Here is a 26403-nt window from a genome sequence, read left to right as displayed (position 1 = left end):
GGTAAAAACACCCCACAGCCTGACACCCTGTATTTGATCTGCAGCATCTACCTTGTGCTGCTGCACATCTGGAATCCCAGCTCCCCTACTGTAGGAGGCAGAGAATCCACTGAAGCTTCTGGATGGGCTAACCTGGAGTCAGCAGTGCAAAGACCCTGCCTCAACAGTTTAGGAGACTGTGCTCAGACCTCCAAAGGTGGGCCACACATTCCTCTGCACTCTCACACACAATAAACAGAAAACGTCCATGCTTGTATAACCCAGGGTTTATCAACTGTACTTCGAACTGGAATTAGAACTGATTCAGGCCTTTCTGCTCCCAGGTGTTCCGTGTGGTCACATCAAAATGTTCTTACATGGTTTTAGAGGTGGCTCAGGGGGCAAGAGCATTGTCAGCAAGAGCGCTGGTTCCAGAGAACCAGGGCTTGGCTGGTTTTCCCACATTTCGATCACTTCTTTTTATAAATGTACTTCCAGGGGATCCAACAGCCTTTCTGACCTCTGTAGACACCAAGCATGCATGCGATTCACACACACACACACAGACACATACACACACACACACACACACACACACACACACACAAAATAAATAAACATTAAAATATTCTCATATAGCATAATCGTTAAAATATATTCAGACTGGGGAATACTTTAAAAGGAGAAATATTAATCAAGCAACCATTGTTACCCATTAGTGTTTCCAGCAGTGTACACTTGGTGTGGAAGGTGAGTGTGTCTGACACTAATTTGGAAAGCAAACCGACTGTGTTTGCTCTTCATAGCTTTTACAAACCGTGACTTTTAAAAACAGTTGTTTATTCCTTAATTCCAAATTTGTTCAATGGTGTTTCAGAGTTTTAGGTTCAACTTCCCAGGAACAAAATCGCCTTAAACTCCCCAGTTCCTGGACAATATGTAAAATTAGGTCAAGGGAGCAAAGCTTGGACCTTAAAGCCGGATCTTGGCAAGAGTAGAGACGCGGGGGCTGGTGACTCAACTCTGGTGGTCCGCGGATCCCAGCAGATTCGAGGGAAGGGCATCCCTTCGCGACCCCTGCCAGAACTCTGAGGCCCGCAAGGCTGCTAGAGAAGGCCTTCACCCGCACAACTATCCTACAAAGGGGGCCTCTGGGCTTGGTGCTGCAGCCTGCTGCCTAGGTGCCCCACGTGGGAGGCGGGGGCAGGAACGCTCGGGGCAACACCTCCACTGCGGACCAAAGAGCGGGGCTGCTCCCTAGGGACCAGCGCTGATTGGCCGCTTCGGCCCCTCCCCGCCCTGGATATAAGCATCAAGCTCCGGAAGGCTTCTTTTTTGGTGTCTTTCTAGCCAAAGCCACACTCCCAGGGCCCCAGCATGCAGAAGGACGCCTCCTCAAGCGGCTTTCTGCCCAGCTTCCAGCACTTCGCCACTCAGGCCATCCACGTGGGACAAGAGCCTGAGCAGTGGAATTCGCGTGCTGTGGTGCTGCCCATTTCGCTGGCCACCACGTTCAAGCAGGACTCGCCAGGCCAGTCCTCGGTGAGCAGCTGGGCAGGGCTGGGCTGACTGTGGGAGCGCTTGGAACACGCGGTCTCTGCAAATTTCGGTAAAAAAAAAATCAGAATTGTAAGTTGTCGAATTCTGTAGCATCGAAGCTACCTGCAGCCAGCCCTACTTTGAAAGAATGAAGGGTTTTATGCTGGTGAGTGGCTCAGCAGTTGTGCTGACTAGTTTTATAGCAAGTTGACTCAGGCGAGAGAGGAGGTGACTTCAATTGAGAAAATGTGTCCAGAAGATCGGGCTGTAAGCAGGCACTGTCTCAATTAGGGATTGATGGAGAGGACAAGTCCATTGTGGGTGGGAACTCCCCCCTAATTCCCAGGCTGGTGATCCTGGGTTCTATAAGAAGTTGGGTGGGCAAGCCAGTAAGAAGCATCCCTTCATGGCCTCTGCATTAGTTCTTGCCTCTAGGTTCCTGTTCTAACCACTTTTCATGATGAACAGTTAGATGGAAGTAAAATAAACCCTTTCCTCCCCAAGTTGCTTTTGGTCAAGGTGTATTTTTATCACAGCAGGTATATAAAGGTGCTTGTCACCAAACCTGACTATTATAATTCAATCCCATAATCCATAGGATGGAAGGAGAGAACCATCTCCTGTACCCTGTAGTTGTCCTTTGATGCAGCCACACACCCACAGGCTTGTTCTCTCTCTCTTCCTCTTCCTCTCCCTCCCCACCCCCTCTCTCCCTCTCCCTCTTTTTCCCTCTTCCTCTCCCTCAGTCTCTGTCCTTCTGTCCCCTCCTTTTCTTCTCTTCCTCCCTCCCTCTCAGTTTCCCCCGTGTCTCTCTGTCTCTGTCTGTCTGTCTGTCTGTCTGTCTGTCTCTCTCTCTCTCTCTCACACACACACACTAAACAATGAAATTCCTAGAATTAAGTAAGATTAGTTTCAACAAGTGTGTTTAGTTAACAGCTACCGTGTACTTATGTACCAAATGCATACTTAGAATCTATATGCTTCATGAAAAGTCTCATCAATGTTTGGTTAGTTCAGGATCCTAGCCTGAACTAAGGTCTCAGTGTTCAGACTGAGATAGCTGCGATGGGGTTACCAGCACTAGGAATACCAAGGCTCACGGGCAATGAAACTGGACTTTATCATGAACTCCTCCCTTCATAACTGGCTGCATGGTGCTGCACTGTAACTGAGCTAAGTAATAAATAGTTCATTTCATTATCTAAGCCAGCAGTTCTCAACCTCTGGGTTGTAACCCCTTTGGGGGTTGAACAAGCCTTTCACAGGGGGTCACATGTCAGATGTCTACATTATCATTTCTAACAGTAGCAAATTATAGTTATGAAGTAGCGATAAAAATAATTTAATGGTTGGGGGTCATCACACAAGGAGGAACTGTTTTAAGGGTCACAGCATCAAGAAGCTTGACAACCATTGATTTAAGAAGTGTGGCTTTGTGATTTTGAGCACATGGGTTTTAATTCTTACATCAGCTCTTCTGGCTGGGTAACCTGGTGGAAGCTATTGAATCCATCCAAGGCTTGAGATGACTCTGCATAAACTGTGATAATGATAGAACACACCACACAAACCTTTACTGTTGTAAACTTCGTGGTACACACTTAGAAGTAATTTGGTGTTTGGTGTCTTCTTCTTGTCTTGTTATTTCCATTTGACCACAGCAGCCAGGTCAGAGGGCAGGTGTTAAATCCTTGTATAAAAAAGGAAACTGACCCAGACTCAAACACAAGTGACCAGTAAAGCTTGTAAGATGCAGTCTTGTGAATGTCATGGCATCTTCCTTTCTAGTGGCTTACTAAATGGGTCTTGGTATATTAAAAATTACCCCGGGTTTAGAGGACAACAGTTACCAACACAATTGCACATTCCAGGTCTTGTCTTGACTGCTTTGGATACTGCCTTTCTGTGTTCTAAGTCAGGTAAAGTTCTTACAAACAGCCCTTTTGTGTGTAAGGTCAAGTCCCAAAAGCATCTCTATGTCAGGCTGGCTTATGCCTGATGATTTGCATTCAAAACATGCACATCACCTCCTCCAAGTGTGCCCCTCCTAGGTAGGCCTGCTCCTGTATGGAACAGTGTGTAGAAATTGAGTCTTCAGGCAAGATGTTAATAGTTAAATGGTTCAGGGAGCAGGCCGGGGTGGTTAAATCCAGTATGTGCTCAGAATCTCCAAAAGATAATAGTACTGCAGTGATGAGGAGCATCAGAAATCTTTAGTTCCATTTGAAAAGCCATGGGCTGCACAAGGTAATTTGCCAATGAAAGAAGCTCTCCTACCCTGGAAATTAAATGCCTGCATGCTTATGAATATTTTATATGAGTACAGGGCTGTTCTAGAAGCCAAGCCTTTGTCATCTTGATAAGTTTAGCGTCCAAGGAGAGTGCTAACGACAGCTGGAATCCTGTAAACTGTATTTATCTAGCACAGGGGGAAACTCTTAAAATCATTATTACTAATACAAGAAGTTTCCGAGTTTGAAACAAGGGTGTAAGTAGTGGTGGGTTGAGGAAGAGAAAATTGTAGGATGTTTTGTTTGTCTGTTTGAGACAGTCTCTCTCTAAATTGCCAGAGATGGCCCTGAACTTACAGATCCAACTCTGGTTCTGCTGGAATTGCAGATGTGTATGACCATGGGAGAATAAATCCTAGGATTAACTCTGGCCCTCACATTCCTCAGGTTTTACATTTGGCTACACTTTTCTCCAAATAGGTCACAAGGCTAAATAAAATGATCACATAAATTAAGTATTAAGGGATGAACTTAAGTGCAAAGGGAGCTTGACCCAAGGAGGATCTTCACTGAGAATGGCTTCCTCCTTTTGTTCTGAGTCATTTTTATAGGGTTAAGAAAGAGCCACATGGAATGGCTCTTTCAGCCCTCCTGTGTGCTGAATGAACCGGTCTCACTTATGCTTTGGGAAGAGAAGCACAGGTTAGCCTCATGTGCTTCCCTTTTCCTAACTCGTCCATCTTATAAGGAGTGAGGCAAACCTAACTGCAAGGCCATTCTAACATGAAGGACTGCCACCTACATAGTGGTTATCGCAGTGTGCTGAGAGATTTATACATCACCCCATCACATCTTCACAACCTTGCAAGTAAACATGTATTCCACCCCCACCCCACCCCACCCCAGATTGACGGTTGGAATGTTTCCCTACTGGTACTGAGCTCATAAGTGGCAGGTACATCATTCTAACACATGGCAGATCATCCATCTCATCCAGTTTACTCATTTTTACTTTGTGTGTAGGTGTTTGGCTAGCATGTCTATCAGTCTGTGCACCACAGGCATGCAGTGCCTGCAGAGGCCAGCAGAAGGCCCCAGACTGCTGTGACTAGAGTTCTAGACATGGTGAACCGACGCATGGGTGCTTGGAACTGAAGCACCTTTCAGAGTGCCAAGCATCCTTAACCACTGAGCCATCCCACCTTCTGTTATGTCTTGAGCCTCTCTATACTACCATAGCCATAACAGTGCCACAGATAGACAGCAATTATGGTGGGATGGACCTGAAGCTGTGGTCATGTCTTCATGGGCTCTGATAATAACCAAAAGTTCTTAAGATGGTGAATAATAAATCCTGTTCCTCCTTTTTCTCCTCTTCCCTTTCTGATTCTTAGGGTTTTGTATACAGCCGCTCTGGAAATCCAACAAGGAATTGTTTGGAAAAAGCAGTGGCTGCACTGGATGGCGCCAAGTACAGTAAGAGACTCACATCTGGAGTGAAAGCCAGATTCCCATTAGTTGTCGAGGGACCACAGAGGCATAGAGGATAGAAAATAGAGAATATTCCAAATTCTCATTTTCCTAAGACAGTGAATCCGTTGGCAGTGTTCTTCAGCTGGGATTGCAAGCGTGTTCTCACTAGTTGGAGCAAGTAATGGCCAAGCAGAAAGGTAGCCCTCACTTTACTTTTCATCTCAGACTCCCACTATGCTCATTTGCCAAACCTCGGAGGGAAGAAGTTTACTCCCTGAACTTTTTCTGGGGTGTGAGCTCTGCATTTTCATCTTTGCAATTTCAATATAAATGATGATAAATGATCAGAATAGTGAAGAGAAAAAGCCTCAATATCTATCCCCCATCTCTGCGTGTGTTTATATTTACACAGCATTTTAAAGATTTCATTTTTCAAAAGGAAAGGGCTGTCAGGACATTAATTGGAGAACCTCAGATGAGCAGCAGCCAGGGGAACCACAGTATAGGTGGCACTAGCTTGTTACTAAGACTTTGAATTCACTGTTCGTGGTAGGTTTGACCTTCGCATCGGGGCTAGCTGCCACCACAACGATTACCCATCTTTTAAAAGCAGGAGATGAAGTCATTTGCATGGATGAAGTGTATGGAGGTAGGTGATCTCTCATTTCCAGGTGTTCCAGGAAGTGCTTTGAAGGCAGCAATAAGTCTTGAATTACATGGGTACCGTTGCCACTTTCAGGGACTATGTTCTTTAAGAAGTGTGTCAGGCATCTCCATGGGGCCCAGACTTTGTATTCCAGAAGTTCCTAGAAGAGACTGTATGCTAAGAATTGTATGTAAAATGCTAGAACAAGGATGTGGGACTTGATTAACCTTTTCCTCCCTTCAACTTTTCCCATGCACACACATACACACTCCTCAATGAGCATCCTCTCAAATTCATGACCTCTTTTTCTTTGAATATCAGTACGTGTGTGTGTGTGTGTGTGTGTGTGTGTTCCTAAATACATAAATACAACTTGCTCACTCTAAATAATGGTACCTGTATGTTTACAATCTCAGGGTATTGGATAGACAACTGAGGGGTTCCACTCTAAGGAAGGTTATTTCTCCCACACTCAGCCTTCTTTAGTTATTTGTAGTTCTCTGCCTAGGTTGAGGCCTCATGGCTTTTTCCCTTCCCATGTTAGCATGTCCATTGTTGATTTCATTGTTGTTCAGGTCTTAGGCAGACATGTTGGCAAGATTTCAGGGGTTAGCCTCTCTTGACATTTCTAAGAAATTCACAACAAACTTCCATCTTTCTGCTCCCGATTCTGTAATGATTCCTGAGCTTTAAGTTCAGGAGCTGTGTTATAGATACATCAGTTAGGACTGTTGGCACCAAGACTCTGTTTTATACATACATGTGTGAACATGCAGAGATTTCTACAGAAGATGCTGTGTTGAGAGAGTAGAGAAATAGGAATTTAAGAAATGGTTCTGCTTCTTGTCACTTGTATGTATCAAGTAGATTTTATTTGGCTCTGTGGTATGTTAAACCATGTTGCTTAGCTACACTGAAGTTGCTCTTAGTTGCTTTTGGGGGGATGGGGTAGGGAGAGGTCTCATTTTGGAAGTGTGCAGGTCTGCCAAGAGCAGATACTTCCTGACATTGTGTTCTATGCATATTGTCTGTCTTTTGCCTCAGGCACCAACAGGTACTTCAGGAGGGTGGCATCCGAATTTGGACTGAAGATTTCTTTTGTGGATTGTTCCAAAACCAAATTGCTAGAGGCAGCGATTACACCACAGACCAAGGTAACTAGCTTAGCTTTTGATTTTGTCTGTTTTTCCTGTGGTATGTTATGCCCATACTTTCTTTTCACTAGAAGATGTAATATAAATCCAAATAAAGTGTTATTGAATCTGCTGGAAACACTGAGTTTGACATGAGTAGCCATGGCTTGCCACCTGGAGTGCACACACAAATTCTGTAGTGGAATTTTAACTGGGCCTTGAGGTAGGAGGGAGAGAAAAACCACTAAGAGAAAAAGTACAATATATTTAAAACCACATAACAGGGCTTTAAAGGGAAGAGGAGATTTCTCTTTAAAACCTGGAGGGGAGGGGCTGGAAAGATGGTTCAATGGTCAAGAACATTGGCGCTCTTGCAGAAGACCAGGGTTTGGTGGCTCATAACCATCTATGACTTGAGTCCCATGTCTTTGTGACAAGGAGCCAATGTCTTCTGGCCTTTGAAAGTACTAGGCATGTGTGTGATACACAGATAGATAGACACACAGGCAAAACCCTGAATACACATAAAAATGTAATAAACAAATGTAAAACTCAGAGAGGAGCTTTAAGCGCGAGAGTGAGAGGCTGGATAGATGGCTTAGTGGTTAAGAGCATGTTTGGTTCCCAACACTCTACATTGGATGGCTCATAACTGCTTATAACTTCAGCTTCAAGAAATCAGAGGCCTTTGGCTTCTGTAGACACCTGCACCCGTACACACAAACACACACAGACATACATATGTTCCCACAACTAAAAATAAACTCTTTTAAAAAAAGAATACGGTTGGGAGAGGGAGAGACACATGTAGAGATAGACAGCTGCCATGAGAGGGGTGGAGGACATCAGCAGAGCCTCTTTGAAGTTTGTAAGTTTCACATCATATGATTTAGTTCAGTATTGTGCACATGACAAGAAGCTTGAGTGAGCCAGGTACGTAAATCAGGAACTGCTGTTAGCACAGCCTGCTTGTTAACTCTCTGTCCCAGAAGAAAGCCATGCAAAGGCATGGCATGGTCTTTTTAAAAAGAGGCATGCCCCCTGTCTTGTAGGAGCAAGTCAATGTTCTAACAGTAAGGTTAAAAAAAAACAAAACAAACTATGTTAGTTGTTAGAGGGTAGTATGGGTTTAATCTCTCGGCTCCACTCAATTTCTTTCTTTCTTTCTTTCTTTCTTTCTTTCTTTCTTTCTTTCTTTCTTTCTTTCTTTCTTTCTTTCTTTTTTTCGGTAGAAAATTTAAATTCAAGAGTACATAGTTCTCAGACATACCAAGTGAGCGTGATTCAAAGATCATAGACCTCCTCAGTCCAGTGGCTTTGATCTCAGTCCCAGAAAGCTTGTGAGCCATGGAAGGAAGGTATTTGTGCTTGAATAGCAGATGTGATATTTGGGAACCTCATTTAAATTCTGCAGCAGTGACAGACCAGTGCCTTTTATGAGGGAGCCTTTCCAACTCTGTGCTAAGAATTAAAACAGTAGACTTGTACCCAAGCTCATTTGACAGTGAATGCTAAAAGGTGAAAGTCCTTCACACAAAGGATTCCTTCTAGCAGTGAGGCAGCTTTTACTAAGTAAGCTTTGTTTTCAAGGAAGTTGTACGTGTATCTTGCTTGAGAGAAAAATATTCAAACAGGTGGTCTGAGTGTTCCCAAAGGAAGAAGTCCGATCATGAGTACAATAAATTTTGTCTGTACAATTTTCTCTGCTGGCTCTTTTCTTTCTTGAATTAATACATTTCTCCCTGGAACACAGGTTCTGCTTTTGAAGTTATGCATAGGTGAGGTTTATTTGTTTTGCGTGTATAGGTGTTTTGTTTCCATGTACATATGTGTACCATGTATGCCTACTACCTGTGGAGGGTGATGGGTTCCTTAGAGCTAGGGTTACAGATGGTTGGGAGTCATTATGTGCTGGGATCTAACCCTGGAACAAGTGAACAAGTGCTTTTAAACACTGAGCCATCACTTCAGCCCCTGCTGTCAGTTTTTAAAGTCCACATAAAGCAGATTTTGCATCTAGGTCCTTGTTTTTTTATTTTCATTTTTTTTAAATTATCTTGATGGGAATTTGTTATTCTTATCCAGAAGTCATTTTTAGAGGTTTTTAAGTAAATCAAAAAAATTTAAACTACTTTTTAATAGTGAACTTCCAGACCAGGGAGTACATTCAGCTAGATATCTTGTCTGTCTATATAAGTAATAGAAAGTCGTTAGTTCTTCTAAGAGTAGCAGATGCACCTTATTTAACAGAGTTCTTATTTGGTATTTTCAGTAACTGGAGGGTGCACATCAGACTTTCTGCATGGCTACCACTTATTTTCTTCAGCTAGTGCATTCCCTCAGGTTTAGTGCATCTAGTGCCTGTGTCATTATTTAACTCTGAGGGTGACCTTAGTAGTTGATGGTAACCTTGAATTTGTGGTTCTTCTGCCTCTGTTACTTGAATGATGGGAATATGGGCATCACAACTCCCCACCCAACACCCCACCAATCCCTTCTGGTTTATGAAGTACTAGGGATTGATCCTAGGCTCCATGCATGCTAGGCAAGATCTTTATTGAGCTACTTCTCCACAGGAAAGATATATTTTTATACAATCTATATTATTTGTCTTTGAGAACCGAAGTTCCAGACGCAAGTCTCTGGGATAATTATACAATCAGCGTTTTCTTATTAGACACATATAACCCCATTTGAACCTAACAATTGTCCTGTAAGATAAATGTTACCAACACTTTTATGCAGATGAACAGGAGGAAGAAAGAAGAGAGTTTATGGAGCAATAGTCTTTGAGAAATGTGTAGGAGAAGCTCAGACTTAATCTTAAGAATTCTACCTTTATTGTCTAAGTCTTTCTGTTGTGGCAAGTAGTTGTCTTCCACATTGTTATATGTGAGATGTATGTGTCATATATTTTTACATTCTGTTGTTTGCTGAATTACTGCAGCTCGTTTGGATTGAAACACCCACAAATCCAACCTTGAAGTTGGCCGACATTGAAGCCTGTGCACGAATTGTCCACAAACGGGGAGACATCATTTTGGTTGTAGATAATACTTTCATGTCTGCGTATTTTCAGGTAAATGAATTAAAAGGTTTGTGCCGTGATTAATAAACCACACCATAGTTTGTAATTTTAAAATGGAGGTCTACTTACAATACAATCATTATCAAGCTTATGAGATATAGCTACTATTGACTAGACAAAGAATCAGATTTGGACTTAATCTTTCTTCTTCTTTTTTTTAGTGCAGAGTAGAGTTTATTCAGGGCATGGGGAGGAGAGTTAATAGGGTAGTAGAGGCAGAGAGAGAGAAGAGGAGAAGAGAAGCAGAGGCCAGCCATGGGCATGTGAAGTTGGGGGAGGGAATGGAGAAGGAGGTGAAAGGGGGATAGAGCAAAAGCGGGAAAGCAAGAGGCCAAGAGAGCAGAGTTTCTTTTTTTTACGTTAGTTAATATTTCAAAATTGTGTTATTATTTGATTGGAAGTTTTTCTGGGATCAGTGAGCCCTAGGAATAGAAGTAAACACATTTGTTGTAAGAATAATGTATAAGAACAGACACTGTATAGGCTGGTTTTATGTGTCAACTTGACACAAGGTAGAAACATCAGAGAGGAAGGAGCTTCAGTTGAAAAAACGCTTCCATGAGATCCAGCTGTAAGGCATTTTCTCAATTAATTATTGACCCAGCTCATTCTGGGTGGTGCCATCTCTGGACTGGTGGTCCTGGGTTTTATAAGAAACCAGGCTGAGCAAGCCAGGGGAAGCAAGCTAGTAAGGAGTACCGTTCATGACCTCTGCATCAGCTCCTGCCACCAGGTTCCAACCCTGCTTGAGTTCCTGTCCTGACTTACTCCAATCATAGAGTATGATCTGGAAGTATAAGCCAAATGAACCTTTTTCTCCACAATTTGCTTTTTGGTCATGATGTTTCATCAGAATAATAAAACTCTAAGACAGACACTATGGATAAAAACATGGTAGGTGAAGTCTCAGAGTCTCTATGCCTTTGAAAAGTAATGAGGTCCTTTTTGGCAGTTCAGAGAAGTTACCTGGTCTTCCTTGCCTTTGGAACCCTTCCTCTGCCAGCCGAGTTAAGACACCAGGAGCCATCAGAGTTAGGCTCATGAGGTTTTTTTGATGGTGAGAGATTAGGGGTCTTTCTATTTTAACCTTTCTTATCCTTAGAATATCATCTGGATAACTCTTTCTGGTCTCTTAGGTTATGTAAAGTCTGTAAAGACATGGCTTGTTGGGTGGTTGTGTCTCTGATGCCGTCTATGTTGTGGGCACTAGTATGGCAGTTTGGTTGTTATCTGTGTTAAAATAGGAATTTCTGCTTCACCTGTTTCATGTTATGGCTAACAGTTCTTGGCTTGTTTTGGCTGCTGTAGCTTGGTGCTGCAATCTGGACTGCTTCAGAGCAGGACTTTGCTTCTTACAAACCAAGTGTGAACAAACACCTCGTACCTTGTCCAGTTTTAATGATTAAAAGAATCTAAGCAAAGTAGTTTTTACTTGCTTGGCACAAAAATGGTTGATGGTTTTGTAAAATGTTCTATGGGTTTAAGGAGTCATAAAATACACAGGTCTCTGCTGCAGGCAGTAAACTTAGGACGAGCCAACAACTATAAAGAAGCAAGTTTAGGAGGCTACTAAGTTTCTGTGGAGGGCCTGGGAGAAGAATCCAGGCAGCTTTCTGGGGTTTCTGTGAAATTCTGATCCTTTTCCTAACAGGTCTGTTCTCAGAAGCTCATTAACCTCCAGAGTCCTGTTTTCTAATGCCATAGTGTGTTCATTAAATTTCAACATGTGAAATGGGGAGACACAGGCATTCCAAAACATAGCCATGACCATGTGTTAAGTAAGAATGACCAAGAGAGACTTGTCTGAAGAAAACAAATCCAAAATATATGTGTGTAGCATGTGTGTGTAAATGTGTATTTTAAAGACATAGGGTAATCATTTGGCAGCAACATCAGGGCAGAAGAATAATCTGAACAAATTTCCTTTTAAAACTGTTACTTATTCGTGTGTGTGTGTGTGTGTGTGTGTGTGTGTGTGTGTGTGTGTGTGTGTGTTATAGTGTTATAGTATGGTGGTAGAGGTCAGAAGACACATTTGTGGGTTTAGCTCTCTCTGACAGTCGTTCCAGGGATTGAATTCAGGCCACGCCGAGCCATCTCTCGTGCATGAACAGATATCTTTGTGACTCTATACTTGTCAAAACTAGTATAATGAAAAAGTGACTAGGAGTCAAGAGCCTCACCAACCAAGTATGAACAAACACCTTGTGCCCTGTCAGGTTTTGATGATTAAAAAATCTAAGCAAAGTTGTTTGTACTCCCTTGGCACTAAAATTGCCTGATGCTTTCATAAACTGCTCCATGTGTTTAATAAGTCATAAAACACACACATCTCTGTTGCAGGCAATAAGCTCAGGGCCAGCCAACTACTGTTAAGAAACAGGTTTAGGGCAGCTTAGACTGGGCCTGCCTTTTGTTTCCATGCAGTTTGTGCCTTCAAATTCTGAGCCCAGTGTTTTGTTTGTTTTCTCTTTTCTTTTGGAGCTTCTTTGGTTGAGGGAACTGTAGGGGCAGATTCAACATCCTGGAAAAATTGAAGCTGTGTGGATTCTCACACAGAAGAGCAGAGATAGATTCATCTAGGATCAGATATGACAGATGCATGTGGATGAGATGGTGCTTTTCAGATGGTTTCTCATTTGAAGTAAAAGTGTCTGTTGTTTTCTTTCAGAGACCTTTGGCTCTAGGTGCTGATATCTGTATGTGTTCTGCCACAAAGTACATGAATGGTAAGATAAGCATAGCCTACATCTGAAGCATTCTTCACCGTAGGCAACGGTAGGGAGGGCTGGGCTTCCTTCTGCTGCTGTGTAGCCTTGAACTTTCTATGTCTACTTCCCAGGTGCTGGGCTGAAAGTTCTGCATCACCACACTCAGCATTTCATTTCTCATAGACAAAATTACATTCATGGCTCAGAGAGTTGACTGTGAAGGGTTATGCTTCCATTTGGCTGGCAGCTTGGAGACACTGTCTCTATATGACTTTAATTTTACTGCTCTGATATAGTCACTGCTATAAAACTGGATAAAGCTTTCCTAAATAATCAAAGATAAGGCTTTTTGCTTAGGATTCTTTTCAAGAGACAATTATGGTTTGGTGCTGGGGGCTTGCCCTGGCCTTTTGGAGTTCAGTTAGACAAAGGGCAAAGAACTGACGATCTCCACCTTGTAACTTTCTTCTAACTCTATTGGGGGCCAAGGCTGATGGCTTCCAGAAACTTAACACTCTTTTGCTTTTTCTGTGGCTGGAAACCAGTGGCTTCTTTTTTCTTTAACTCTATGCACTTTATTAAATGCTGGAAATTTGAAACTGTTGGAAACTGTTCTGTGCTTTAATAAACACTGAAAACCAACACTCTGTGCTTAAATGAGCACTGGAGAATTAGGAAAAGGATTTACTGCTAGTGCTCCTCCCTCGCAAGTCAGCCAGGAGCCTCTTGCTGGCCTGGTGAGAGACTTTGAACCAGAGAGAAGAAAAGGAAAGAAGTTTCTCACACAGACAACACACATACACCAAGAAACATGTGTGCTGCACCACCTTTCTTTACTGTTATCAGCCTTTCTATACTTCTAGACAAAAAATTCTCTAAGAATTTCCTCATAGATAAAATGTTACAGAAAAGGGAAGTTACAGAAAGGTATCAGTAACAATTTCAAAGCACTGTTTCATACTGTCAGCCCATAAGTTCAAAGCATCCATTTTTACATAGCCTTGCCTTATCATAGTGCATACCTGTGGCTTCTTCCTTGGATGTGAGCGTTCTTCCTTGAGCACAAATTTGTCCTAAGCCTATTTCTCCCTTTAGTGTAATTATGAAAGCTCATTGTATTTCTTATTATGTAGCCTTTACTTACTATTTATGAGGAGTGGGAACAGTTTATTCTTGATCCTAACTTTATTATATCTTTCTAGCAAAACAACTAAAACTGTCTCTTGAACCTTTTTTTTCCCAAAATTATTTGAATCAAATTAGGAATTCTATAAAATCGTTAATTCATCAAAACAGCATTAATTCATGACCATTTACCTTGATGTTAATCTGCAGGAAATTTGCCCAATAGTGTGAGCTGATGCCCAGGAATTGTTAAACTATGTAATAGTGACAGGAAAGGTACATCGGCTACAAGAAGCAATTCTGGGATGAAGTCTCTTGGGACCTTACCTCTCAGAGCTCACCCATTGTAAGCCATGAAAAGATTATGGGCCACCTTCGGGAAGACCACCTGCTAGCCGTGACCTATTGTAGATGGCTTCTGAAAGTTTGAGAATTATGACATGAGAAATAAACCTGAGTTATTGTTGATGGTGATATTCTTGTCTTGCTCTAGGCCACAGCGATGTTGTCATGGGCTTAGTGTCTGTTAATTCTGATTACCTCAATGATCGGCTACGTTTCCTGCAGAATTGTAAGTGGTTAAAAGCCTGGGTTTCTTTGTGTGCTTATGTGTACAGGACACTTTCTCCTTAGTCCTTTGAGACAGGGTCATTCCTTAAACCTGAAGCTAAGCCCCAGTGCTCCTCATGCCTGGCACTGCACAGCATTGGCATTACAGGCACACATAGCCATGTTTAGCTAGGGTGAGGGACCTCAAGGCAGGCTCTTATTCTTGTACAGAAAGCATTCTTGGGCACTAGGCCATCTCTGCAGCCCTCTAAGACTGGATTCTTGTTATGCTGCCTGAGACTACATTTGATATTTGTACTTCCACAAAATACTGTAACACATTTAGGGAGAGAGAAGGATAAAAGGTTACAGCTAATACTTGATAGGCAGAAAGATCTCTATGAATTCGAGTCTAGCCTGGTCTACATAGTGAGTTCCAACACAGTCAGGTCTCAGAAAGTGAGACTCTGTTTCTTATAAACAAACAAATAAACAAAGAAATAGAGTCATATCATAGCAAGATTGCATGACTTTTTACCTCATTTAAGGAGTGAATATTTTTATTTGCTCAAAAAATTGTTAAAACCCAAGCAAATTCTTATGACTAAGTGTATTATTTTAAAAACTGAAATGTCGGTTCATTGTTGTGGTAAAATAAAAAGGGTCGGTGGCTACCAGTTCCTGTGAGTTCTCACTCTGCGTAATGCCATGTGGTCTGCCTGCCCCGGCTAAGCCTCTCCCAGCTATCTCTCTGGCAGCCATTTTCACACACTGTCCCCTAGGCAGGTTGTTACCACTCCTGTTACACATTCTTCTTTCATCTCCCCTTTTCTTTTCTCTTCCTCTCTCTCCTGCCTTACAAAAACGCTGCCCCTGCCCCACTCTCTACTGTCCAACAGTGTATCGCCTTGACATAAACCTACAGTTTATGTACATAAGCACGTGGAATGGTGGTTAGGTTTGAGTAGCACTCAAGTACACCTTACACTCTTGTGTACATTAAATACCTTTCCTGGTCGTTTGTGCAGTTTACCTTGAGTATAGGTGACCACCACACTGACAGATAAGAGACAGACATAGTTAAAAATGTAAATGCTCTCCTAGAACTCACTCCTAAAGTAAACAAAGGGGTTGAGGAGACCTGACTGCTTGACAGATAAGTAGGAATGAGATAACTCTGCAGCTAAGAGCTGGAGCTGCTCTTGGCAGAGAACCTCACTTCTGTTCCCAGTACCGCATGTCAGGCTCACAAGCACCCGTAACGCCAGCCTGGGGATCTGATTTCCTCTCCTGGCCTCTGTAGGCACTGTACTCACATGTGCAAATACAAATAAAATCTTCAAGAGTAGTAATAAAGTCAAATGTTGGTCAGTAGATTTGTGTAGCAACAATCATGACCAAACTGCAGATTTTTCTCTGTCATTCATTTCAAAGATGTGAGGGTCCCCACTATGTGGAGGGTCCCATCACTGAATCAGGAAGGACCGGCTGCTCTGAGCTGAAAGCCTCACCTTGGTTTCCATTTTCCTGCGTTAACACACATTTCTCTCAGTGCATTGTTAGTTCTGTGCTTTCGGGCCAACATAGCAACTCCTTCCTAAAATATAAACATTGAGCTTCCTAGCTAGATATTTTTGGAGTTGCTCTATTGAAAATGAGGAACCAGAGGATTCCTTAAGCCCCATGGACCCTCCAAGCTAATCAAAGCTTCTTTGCTTTCTAGCAATCGGGGCAGTTCCTTCTCCTTTTGATTGCTACCTCTGCTTCCGAGGCCTTAAGACACTGCAGGTGCGGATGGAGAAACATTTCAAGAATGGGATGGCAGTGGCCCGATTCCTGGAGTCTAATCCCCGGGTAGAAAAGGTTATTTATCCTGGTATGTCAACCCCAGTTCTAAGCATCTCTGTTTAGATTAAGACTAATATGGGTCATTCTTTGTTTCTGTTTTCATGTAATTCTACATTGTTCATTAGTTATTGTCACTCTGTGTCAGGCCCTGGAATGAACATGGTGGGTGGGGCTTGGATAGGCAGTGGGTGTCAGGTGTTAAGAACAATGTCACATGTCTCAGATGTTTCTTCATCTGAGGCTTGTGTATAGCCCATCACAGGATAATTCTGGTTAATTGGCTGATGGCCCTGCCAGTCACTTGTTCAACACTAGCTCTTACTATAATCTGACATAAGTTTGTCCCACTGAGACTTGATGTACCAAAATTCCCCTCAGACTCTTTTCAGTTTACCACCCTTTTCAGTTTGGATCATTAGACTATTGTTTTCCCCTTGAGTTTAAGTTAGCAGGTAAGCTGCCATGGGCTTATGCAGCCTTGTTCTTAGAGCCTGTGGCCACAGGGTGGATCATGAGTATGGGGTAGTTAAGATTTTTGCCAAAGTAGAAATGTATATGAGCTTGGATCTCTACCTTTCATTTGCTAAACACCGCTTGCTGGGGTACATTCTGGATACAGAGAGATAGAAGGGCTCTGATCTATGCCCCAAGGAATAAATAGCACTTGTTTAATGGTCATGATGAGTATTTCCAGAGGCATCCAACAGCTGTTGGGCCTAGATTCTCCCTAGGAATATGCAATATGAATAAAATAAATAGATTTGCACTCATGAAGACAGTCTTGTTTCTAAAACACATTAATCAAGGAATTGCAGAAGGGTGCAATTAACAACGGAGTCCAGACCTGCAGAGATCCTGTATGAGAGGAGCACAGGCTGATGGAGCTGAGAGAAGAGATGTGGCCAGGGCATGGGAGGATGTAGAACAGATGTCGGAGAGAAAGACCTGCACAAACCCACTGTCAGACTTACTTGCAGCAGACTTGGGGTCAGTAAACTTGCTCCCTTGACACTGTAAGTGTCTCTCATGTTTTGTGGTTGCAGGGCTACCATCTCACCCTCAGCATGAGCTGGCCAAACGCCAGTGCACAGGCTGCCCAGGGATGGTCAGTTTTTACATCAAGGGTGCTCTGCAGCATTCTCAGGCCTTCCTCAAAAATCTCAAGGTAAGCTCAAGATCTGATTTTCCTCTAAGACTTTGTGTTTGCAGTTCACTCCCACAAGAATGAGCAAAACTCTCCTGGATGAAATCTGTCTCTAAGATTAGAAGGATAGTATTAACTTCAGACATTTAGTAAAACTAAGCTAGGGAGTTCTAACTGCTTGGGATATGGAGGCAGGAGGATCATGTGATCCTGTAAGTCTGAGATGAGGCTAGGCAACAGTAAGAATCTGGAGTAAATTTATTCCTTAGTCCTTATTGCTTGCCATAATACCCAAGACTGGACATATTAGACTGTTTTTTCATTTCTATCACAAAATGCCAGAGATGGGATACTTTATAAATAAAATTTTACTTCTCTGGCTATTAGAGACCAAAACCATAAATTCAGTTTGGTGGCCCCTTCCTTGTATCTTCTGTTGAAGGCATGGTGGCAAATGACATCCTGTGTGGGAGTGAGAGCAGTCACCAGAGCGGCCATTGGCATCTAGGGGCAGGCTTGTTCTGATGTCAACTGGCAGTACTTTGGTTAGGTCTCCCCTCAATAACCTCAAAGCAAGCCTCACTTCTAAAAGGTATATCATACTGAAGTCCTCAACTCCAACCTATGAGTCTCACCCAAACCAGGCAGGTCACGCAGGGTATAGTTCTGGTGGCTGAAGGGACCAAATCTCCTGTCAGTATCAATGTGGCAGAGCAAGAAGACAGAGGTTCAGGCTTTCCAGGAACCACTAATCTGGTGAGCATGACTCAGTAGCACCCAATAGTTACACACTCCTAGAGCTGCCACCCTGTAAAATCTGCCTTTCATATCACTAGAGCAACTTTGGGAAAGACCATGTTAAAACCAAAGGGAATCTTGGACTATGGAAGCCTTCTCCATAGGCAGTTAAAGCAAGTGTTAATTTAAATATAATATATACAGTTATTCTTCTGTCTCTGCCTCATGGGTGGTACTATCACCAACATCTGCCTTAATCATGTTTGATACATGCAGATTTTTTAAGGTATGATCTAAACTAGGGTGATGCAGGAGGCTGACTTTAGTTGGTTTATTATTGATTCGTTGATTTTGTAGTGCTGAGATGAAACTCAGGATCTTGGACATTCGAGGGAAGCATTCCTCTGCTGAGCTACAGACCTCACCTTGTAAAGTTCACAGAAATAAGGTCTCACTATGTTGTTTAGGCTGGCGTTGAACTCACAGAAATCCTCCTGTCTCTGTCTCTTGAGTGCTAGAGTGAAAACCTAAAAGTTTGAAGACAGTACATCTAATTAGCAAAAGCATTGTCTTAGACTTTTATATGACTTTTTTTTTCTTAGTATCTTGCCTGATTCTTGGTTTATTCATAGATCTCTTCTGGAACAGAGAAATTTCATTAAAAAAAAAACATTCAGTTTTAGATTTTAGCACTGCATTATCAGCCAATCTAAATTCCTGTTTTCTTTGCTAGCTGTTTGCTCTGGCTGAGAGCCTGGGAGGCTATGAGAGTCTGGCTGAGCTTCCGTAAGTATTCTCCTGCTTCTCTGTTATCATTGCCTCTCACTTATTTAGTCTTTATTTTTAACTGTTGATTTCTTTATGCCTCATGCTGAGCTGCTGCATTGGGCTGAGTACCTCTCTCACCCGCTGACATAAAACCACAGCTGTCATCTTTAAGGGAATAAGACCATGGACCCAGGAACACAGATTAAGTTAACCCAAATCCCATTTCATTGTGGAAGCAGTTTCACAGGGTTTTTGTAGTTTTACAGAGCAAAGAAAGTTATAACTCAAGACAAGTTTAAGATACATTGGATGGTGCAGTGAGATGGTGAGAGCCATTTTATAGTCCCGATGCTATTGATGATGCTCTTAGTCTTGGATTGTTGGAAGCTAGTGTTTGGATAACTTAGTAGCTTCTAAGAGGTCTTATTTATTACCATCACAAGATGTTAGTTCAGATACAGAGTAGGGCAAGGAATTGCTATTCCAGAAAAGCTAACAGTAGCCCAGGATAAAGTCTCTGATCCTACAAAATTCCAGTCTTTTCACAGTACAGAATTCAAATCAGTCCAACACTCTCTGTAGACACAGACTCCTTCCAGAGTTTTATTCACAGCCAGGCTCAGCTTTCTTATGTTGGGGACATCTCCCAAGTCCTAAGCCTATGGGGACTAGGTAAAGGAGGGAGCAATGTCCTTCTCAAATGCTGCCTCTTTCTCTGTCCTACCAGAGAAGAGTAGGAACTATGCTGCTATTCTTCCATTGGAGCTTGGAAGGGAGGTTGGAGACATTATCCCAGGAAAGCTGTCAAGGTTCCCTACAGAATAGAAAATATGTCCTATGTCCTGGTATAGTCAGAGGAGCATCTGACTATACTGGTAAGCCCATTTATCCTCTTAGTATGGTGGCCTTGATGATGTGATGCTATTTGAATAGATATACCCAAACTCAACTGACATTCCACAGCCCCCATAACCCACCCAGGTATTAGCCAGAGGGTTTTAGAGAAGAGGCATTCAGAAGCTTACATTACAGACAGGGAGACAGACCCAGAAAACATGACTGAATACATGGCAAATTCATTCCTGAGGCTTTGCATCAGATATAGTATGGGCTGGGAGTTGGGCAATGGGTCAGGAGGTCAAGTGTTTGCAAAACAAGCACAAGGACTTGAACTTTGCTTCCAGGTAGCCATGTAAAAAGCTGGACATGGTAGGGCATGCCTGTAATTCCAGGAAGGAGAGAGGAAGATGCCAAAGGCTTTATTGGTTGGCCAATGAAGTGCTATCAGTGAGCTACAAAATGTCAAAGACCAGCTTTGATGTAGAATTAGGGGATGTAGGATTAGGGGACCAAAAGTTTTTAGCTCCTGACTTCCTTTGGCTCTTCTGGGGCCTGAATTGATGGCTTCTGGCAATTGACTCCTGCTGATAACAGCAGGGAATTAGGATAAGAAACAATTTTTAGGCTGGCACATCTCTATGAGAGAATCTCTGTATTCTCTTTAACTCTTTAGGGTCTGGTGAGAGAGAAAGAGAAAAACATCACACACACAAACACACACACACACACACACACACACACACACACACAATCTGAATGAAGAAAAGAAAAAGGCTCCACATCTATTTTTTTTCCTTCAGGCTTTAAAAACAACTACCTCATAACCACCAAAGCAATTATCAGGTAGAACTGTCACAGCAGGATAATTGATTACATGGTTTTCTAAACACTTTTACATTCAATACATTCATAGTAAGTTTAAAGCAGTAAGTAGCTCATGTCATAGGTCGATAAGGTTTAAGGAGTTACAGCATAATTGTTTACATGTCTTTCCATTAAGTGTCATATCTGACTAAACATTCTTAGCTCCATGAATTCATTATGAGTTTATAGCAATAGTTTTTATGTCATAAGTTATCAAGTTTTTTTCAAGAGAGAAATCTGTCTAATGTCTTACTATTTTGAAGTCTTATATAGATAAAGTAGTCAATCATTTATCTTCTGTCCTTTCACCTATAATAAATTGCCCATTCCCAGTTTATGACCTTTAGTTTATAACCTCAGTCCATGAGGATTTGACCTTCTGAACTCTCATAGCTCATGTGTTTCTAGGATTCTGTAATTAAAATAACTTTACATACTTTAACTGATGCATATGAGATACTTTAAAAATAGAATCTACAGGTTATGTGCCTGCTTCTGCCTTCCAGAGCTACGCTTAAAGGCCTGTACCACTACAACCCTCAAGGGGATGTTTTTCCTTAATTTTTGTTACTGTTGTGTGTTCAAGCACAACATTGGAGGGGGTATGTGTGCCAAGTCATGCATGCGCAGATCGGAGGACAATCTTTTGGAGTCTGGAGGTGGAATTTAGACCATCAGGTTCATGGTCTCTGCCTGTTGAGACATCTGTTGGCCCAGGAATATTATTCATTCCTAACAGTATTACTCTCTGAGGCTCAGGACTGTTTGGACCTGTTCCTGCTCTCTTAGGGAAGAAAGAACCTGCTGGGGCAGAGCATTTTCAGGAGGATGTTAGTATGCTAAAACTTCCTGCCTTAGGGTTTTTGTTACTGTGAAAAAAAATACATGTCCAAAAACAACTTGGGAAGAAAAGAGTTCATTTCCTTTTACATACCTCTATCACTGAGGGAGTTAGGACAGGAGCTCAGGACAGAAACCTGGAGGCAAGGAGCTGATGGAGAAGCCATAGAGGAGTATTGCTTATTGACTTGCTTCTCATGGCTTCCTTAGCTTTTTGTCTTATGTCTCATGACATCTTGCCCTAGGGTGGCACTTCCTAATTAATGATTGTGGGTGTGCCCAGCCAATTCATTAAGAAAATTACCCATAGGCTTACCACCAGGCCAATCTGATGTAGGCATTTCTCTACTCTAGTTCCCTCTTCTCAGATAACCCTTGCTTGTGCCAAAACCAACAACCTGGAAGCTTCTTAGAGGGCCAGCAAGATGGCTCAGCAGGTAAAGACACTTGCTGTGTAAGCCTGGCAACCAGTGTTCAATCCCAGAACCCACATAAATGTTGAAGGAGAAGTCTTCCAACTTCTACACGAATCCTGTGCCCCTCCCACCAATCATCTAAAAAATAAATTAAAAAGAAACTTCCTTAGAGCAACAACAGAACCTGACATGCTTTTCTCTATGGGTTGTTGGTTTGCTTGAAGGGCACAGGGAAAGAAGTACACTGGCAGCAGTGCACACATTGGATTTATGTATGACTGAGCAGAGCTGCCCTCCGCATGGTTCTCAATTGACTCAGATCCTCCTTTGACCTCCCACAACCTTCTTGCCTGGACTTCTTGGGTTGGTTTGTTTGCTTTTCTGCAGTGCCTCCTTAACCTTCTAAACTAAGGAGAACACCTCATTTCTCCCAGGTTTTTCCCTACAGTGCATGATGGAATGGGCTCCCACGATGCAATGGGAGCTTGATTTTACAATTGTTGAAGATGACCAGCTTCTAGTTTAGAAAATTCTTCAGGCATTTCTTCCTTGGATTCTGCACTAAAATTTATGTTGCCTGATGCTGGCTGTTAGAGACCTGGGATTATCTTTCATTAATCTGACTCAGAAGGATGTTTCTTATAAAGAGCAGCTGAGGAGCAATTTGTTCTCAGCAAAGACTCTGTCAGGTGGTCAAATCCACAGGTTGCTGGTCTCTCCTCTGCCTGGGTACCATATTGGTGTCTTCAGCTCATGTTTTAATGATATAAATAATGTCATAAGAAGTCCCAGCTTTCATTTAGAATCATGATGAGAAGAGATAAGTTTGACAAAATAGGAGCAGAGAGAACTGAAGATGGCTGCTAACACTGAGCTAGAAATATGCCTCCACTGCCAAAATCCAACAAGAGAATTTGCTCACATTTTCTTCCAGAGCAATCATGACCCATGCCTCAGTGCCAGAGAAGGACAGAGCTACCCTCGGGATTAGTGACACACTCATACGACTTTCTGTGGGTCTAGAGGATGAAAAGGACCTTCTGGAAGACCTGGGTCAAGCTTTGAAGGCAGCGGTGAGTTTTGTGTGTGTACGTGTGTGTGTGCATGTGTCAAATATTTTTTCCTTTATTTCAAATAAACTTTTTATATTTAATATATTCCGGTTGCAGTTTCCTGACCTCCTACTCTTTCCAGTTTATCCCATCTCCCTTTGCATTGGATCTTTCTGTCACTTATAAAGTAAGAAGGCATCTAAGGAATAAAAGTAAAATATAATAAATCAAAAGAAATAAGTCAGAATGCGACAAAACAACTAAAAAAGAAAAAGAGCCAAAGAAAGGGCACTAGAAATGCATGTAGACACAGTAACACATTTGGAGTAACACTCATTTTTAGACATAGGAATCCCATAAAACCCTCAAACTGTGTGTATGTATGTGTATATACACACATACACACACACACACACACACACAGAGGACCTATAAAGTTAAAAATAGTGGTTTGCTTCATCAGTGACACTCTTGTGGAGAAAACTAATTTTTCATTAGTGAGTGGCTCTGGAGTGGAGCTAGCTTCTGGATTTAGGGATAAGAGTGTCTACCACTTCTTTCAGCTCTAGGACCCCATCTGGTACAGACCCATGCAGGCCCTGTGTGTGTTGCAGTCTCTGTGAGTTCGTGTGTGCCAGCACCTGTTGTGTGTAGAAGACCTTGATTCTTTGGTGTCTTCATCCCCTCTGGCTCTTATATTCTTTCTACCTGCTCTTCCATGGAGTTCCCTGAGTTCTGAGGGGAGAGATTTGATGGAGAACATCCATTTCTAGGGCTGAATGTTTCAAGGTTTCTCACTCTGCATATTGTCTGCCTGTGAAGCTCTGTATATGTTCCCATTTGCTGCAGGAGGAAACTTCTCTGATGGTCAAGCAAGACACTGGTTGGCAAGTACAGCAAAAAGTCACTAGGAATCATTTTACTGCTTTGTTCCTTTAGCAGATCAATAGTAATTGGTTTTCCCCTAGGTCCTTCCCCTATCTAATCTCAGGTTCTTGACTACCCAAGCAGCAATGGGCATGGGTTTTAACTCATGGAGTGGGCCTTAACTGAAATCAGAGACTGGTTGGCTATTCCCACAAACTTTCTAGTTCTATTACATCAGTGCATCTTATAGGCAGGTGAGCATTGTAGATTGAAGACTTTGTGCCTTCCTCCTTTGGTAGCATGCAGAGACCCTTGCGGCAGTGTCTAATTTGTTGGGGGTGAAGGCTCTAGGTAGGCATCAGCTCAACTTCTCTGTGTTCAGTAAGTTGTTTAGTAATAGAACCTGTCAGTTTCTGGAGAGCTCACCTTAGTCTTGGCAATACCCTGGGTGGTTTGAGGATTCTCATGGGACACTTTTGGTCAAGAACTCAATTATGTAAGCCACTTTCAGTACTTGAAACTTCATTTGGTGACAAGAGATGTTCAGCTGGGGCTCTGTCTGCCTGTTATTTGGTGATTTACATTGCCTTCGTTGTAGGAAGCTTCTACTGTGTTAGGTTTCTATACAACTCCTCAAATGTCTCTTAATTTTAGCCATTCCTTTTTATATTCCCTTCCTTGCCCCCTTCCTTGTTTGATCTCGTAATGCAGCTCCCAGCCTCCATTCATCCATAATTATTTATTCTATGTCTCTTTTGTGGAGATCTATCCCTCCCCTAGTTCCTTACACTCTACCTAACCTCTGTGGTTACACAGCTTGTAGATTGCTTGTCAATGACTTAACAGTAAACATCTACATATAAGGGAATACATACTATAGCTGAGTCTCAGTTACATCACTCAGGATGTTTTTTTTTCTAATTTCATACACTTACCTTCAAATTTCGTAATTTCATTTTTAAAAAATTTGAGGAATTCTCTATTGTATAAATGAAAATGTACCATTTTCTTCATATCTATTCTTCTGTTGGGAAGCGTCTGAGCTATTTCCAGTGTCTAGTTATTATGACTAGAGCAGCCATGAACATGGTCAAGCAAGTGTCCTTGCAGTAGGATGGTGTGTCATTTGGATATGTGTCTTAAGAGTCGTATAGCTAACTTAATGTACATTAATTCCCATCTTTCTGAGGAACCACCACACCAATTTCTATACTGGCTGTGTGACTCCGTACTCCCACCAGCTATAGATAAGTGTTGCCCTTAATCCATATCCTTGCCGGCATGAGCTGTCATTGTTTTATTGATATTAACCAATAGTATTATGTAAAATGAAATCTTGAAGTAGTTTTGATTTGCACTGTCCTGAATATTTATGAGTGCTGAGCATTTCCTTTAAGTGTTTCTCAGCCAGCATGTACCTACTAATGAGGGTGGATGTTATATTTATAAAGAGTGGCCTCACCCGAGATTTGTACTCATGCAAGTGTGCTTGTCATGTCCCGGAGTGACGAGATGACCAACCTGCTGGCCCCTCATTCTATGTCTTTACCCTTTTAAAAAAGCAAGAACCGTAAGACACCCAACATCTCCTAGCATGACATCAGCCTCTGAGCACATTCAGTGATTCAGACTTCTGGACCATGTTTGGCATCATCTACAGCCCCTTCCAGCACCTTGGGTTTATGCAGTCTAGGGCATCTGACTCCAAACTTCTTCATCCACCCACGGAAAACCCTAATCTAAAGCCACTCCAGTTTCATTCTGACCCTATCACCAAAATTAAAGAAAAAAAGGTGTCACTTTGCTGGCATGTGGGAATGTGTGAATCTTGGACTGAGTTCTCAGGCTGTCAGGGTAGGATGTGGAGATCACTGATATTCTTTCTTTTTCTGTGTACTGTTGATACAGCATCCTTGAAGTTCCAGTCAAAGCCGGCATTCCAGTGCTGCCGTCAGGAGCAGTATCTGAATAACTGGATAGACCATTAAGGAGCATCTGCAGAACTTCATGGTGGACATTTTAAGGCCCTAATGACTTTACCGCTGTAACCTTCCAAGGATCTTCCCTTAAGGACTGTCTTCTGTTTCTCTTTTCCTAACAAGTTGTTCTGTTAGTATCATTTTGGTAATTTTGCTGTATTTGTATCCAAGGAAGGGAGAGTTGTACTGTTTTGGAGACCATGTTGCTTCTTTTTTCTCTTTTCTTTCTTTGGTAGCCTAAGATATATTTTAATTGTGTTTACAATGTCACAATTTAGTATTGATGTTTTACAAAGTTAAATTATTAAGTGAATGGTCTTAAATCAATTGTGGTTGTTTTTTTATTTTTGAAAAATTTTGAAAGTGGGGGTTTTATTTAATTACCATAAGCCAAAAAAAAAAAAAAATCAAATATTTGGAATACCAGCTGTGAAATTCTAGTGATTAAAGGTTGTACTTGATACTTCTTATTTTTCTTAAATAAATCTAATTACAAATGTACTTGGCCCTGATACTGCTCTGTTGTTTCTGGTTCCTTTTCATTTCTAGTAGCTGCTCTAGAGGCACCAAACT

The 26403-nt window shown here is 42.0% G+C and overlaps 1 protein-coding gene across 1 annotated transcript; it reads left to right on the top strand.

Annotated features, from left to right (window-relative positions):
* Positions 1–1356: 1356 nt before the first annotated feature.
* CTH (cystathionine gamma-lyase) lies at positions 1357–26158 on the top strand (the record flags this gene model as incomplete). Its single annotated transcript, XM_080915185.1, has 12 exons — positions 1357–1521; positions 5144–5225; positions 5776–5871; positions 6913–7022; positions 9949–10080; positions 12761–12818; positions 14419–14496; positions 16198–16350; positions 17366–17487; positions 18938–18990; positions 22867–23005; positions 25760–26158. 12 exons carry the CDS (start codon positions 1357–1359, stop codon positions 25766–25768), a joined length of 1197 nt encoding a protein of 398 aa, XP_080771311.1. The 3' UTR covers positions 25769–26158.
* Positions 26159–26403: the final 245 nt, after the last annotated feature.

The sequence above is a fragment of the Micromys minutus genome (genome assembly GCF_963924665.1).
Source record: "Micromys minutus genome assembly, chromosome: 4".
Lineage (NCBI taxonomy): Eukaryota > Metazoa > Chordata > Mammalia > Rodentia > Muridae > Micromys > Micromys minutus.
Note: the sequence above shows the minus strand (reverse complement) of the source record. Positions and strands in the feature narration are given on the sequence as shown.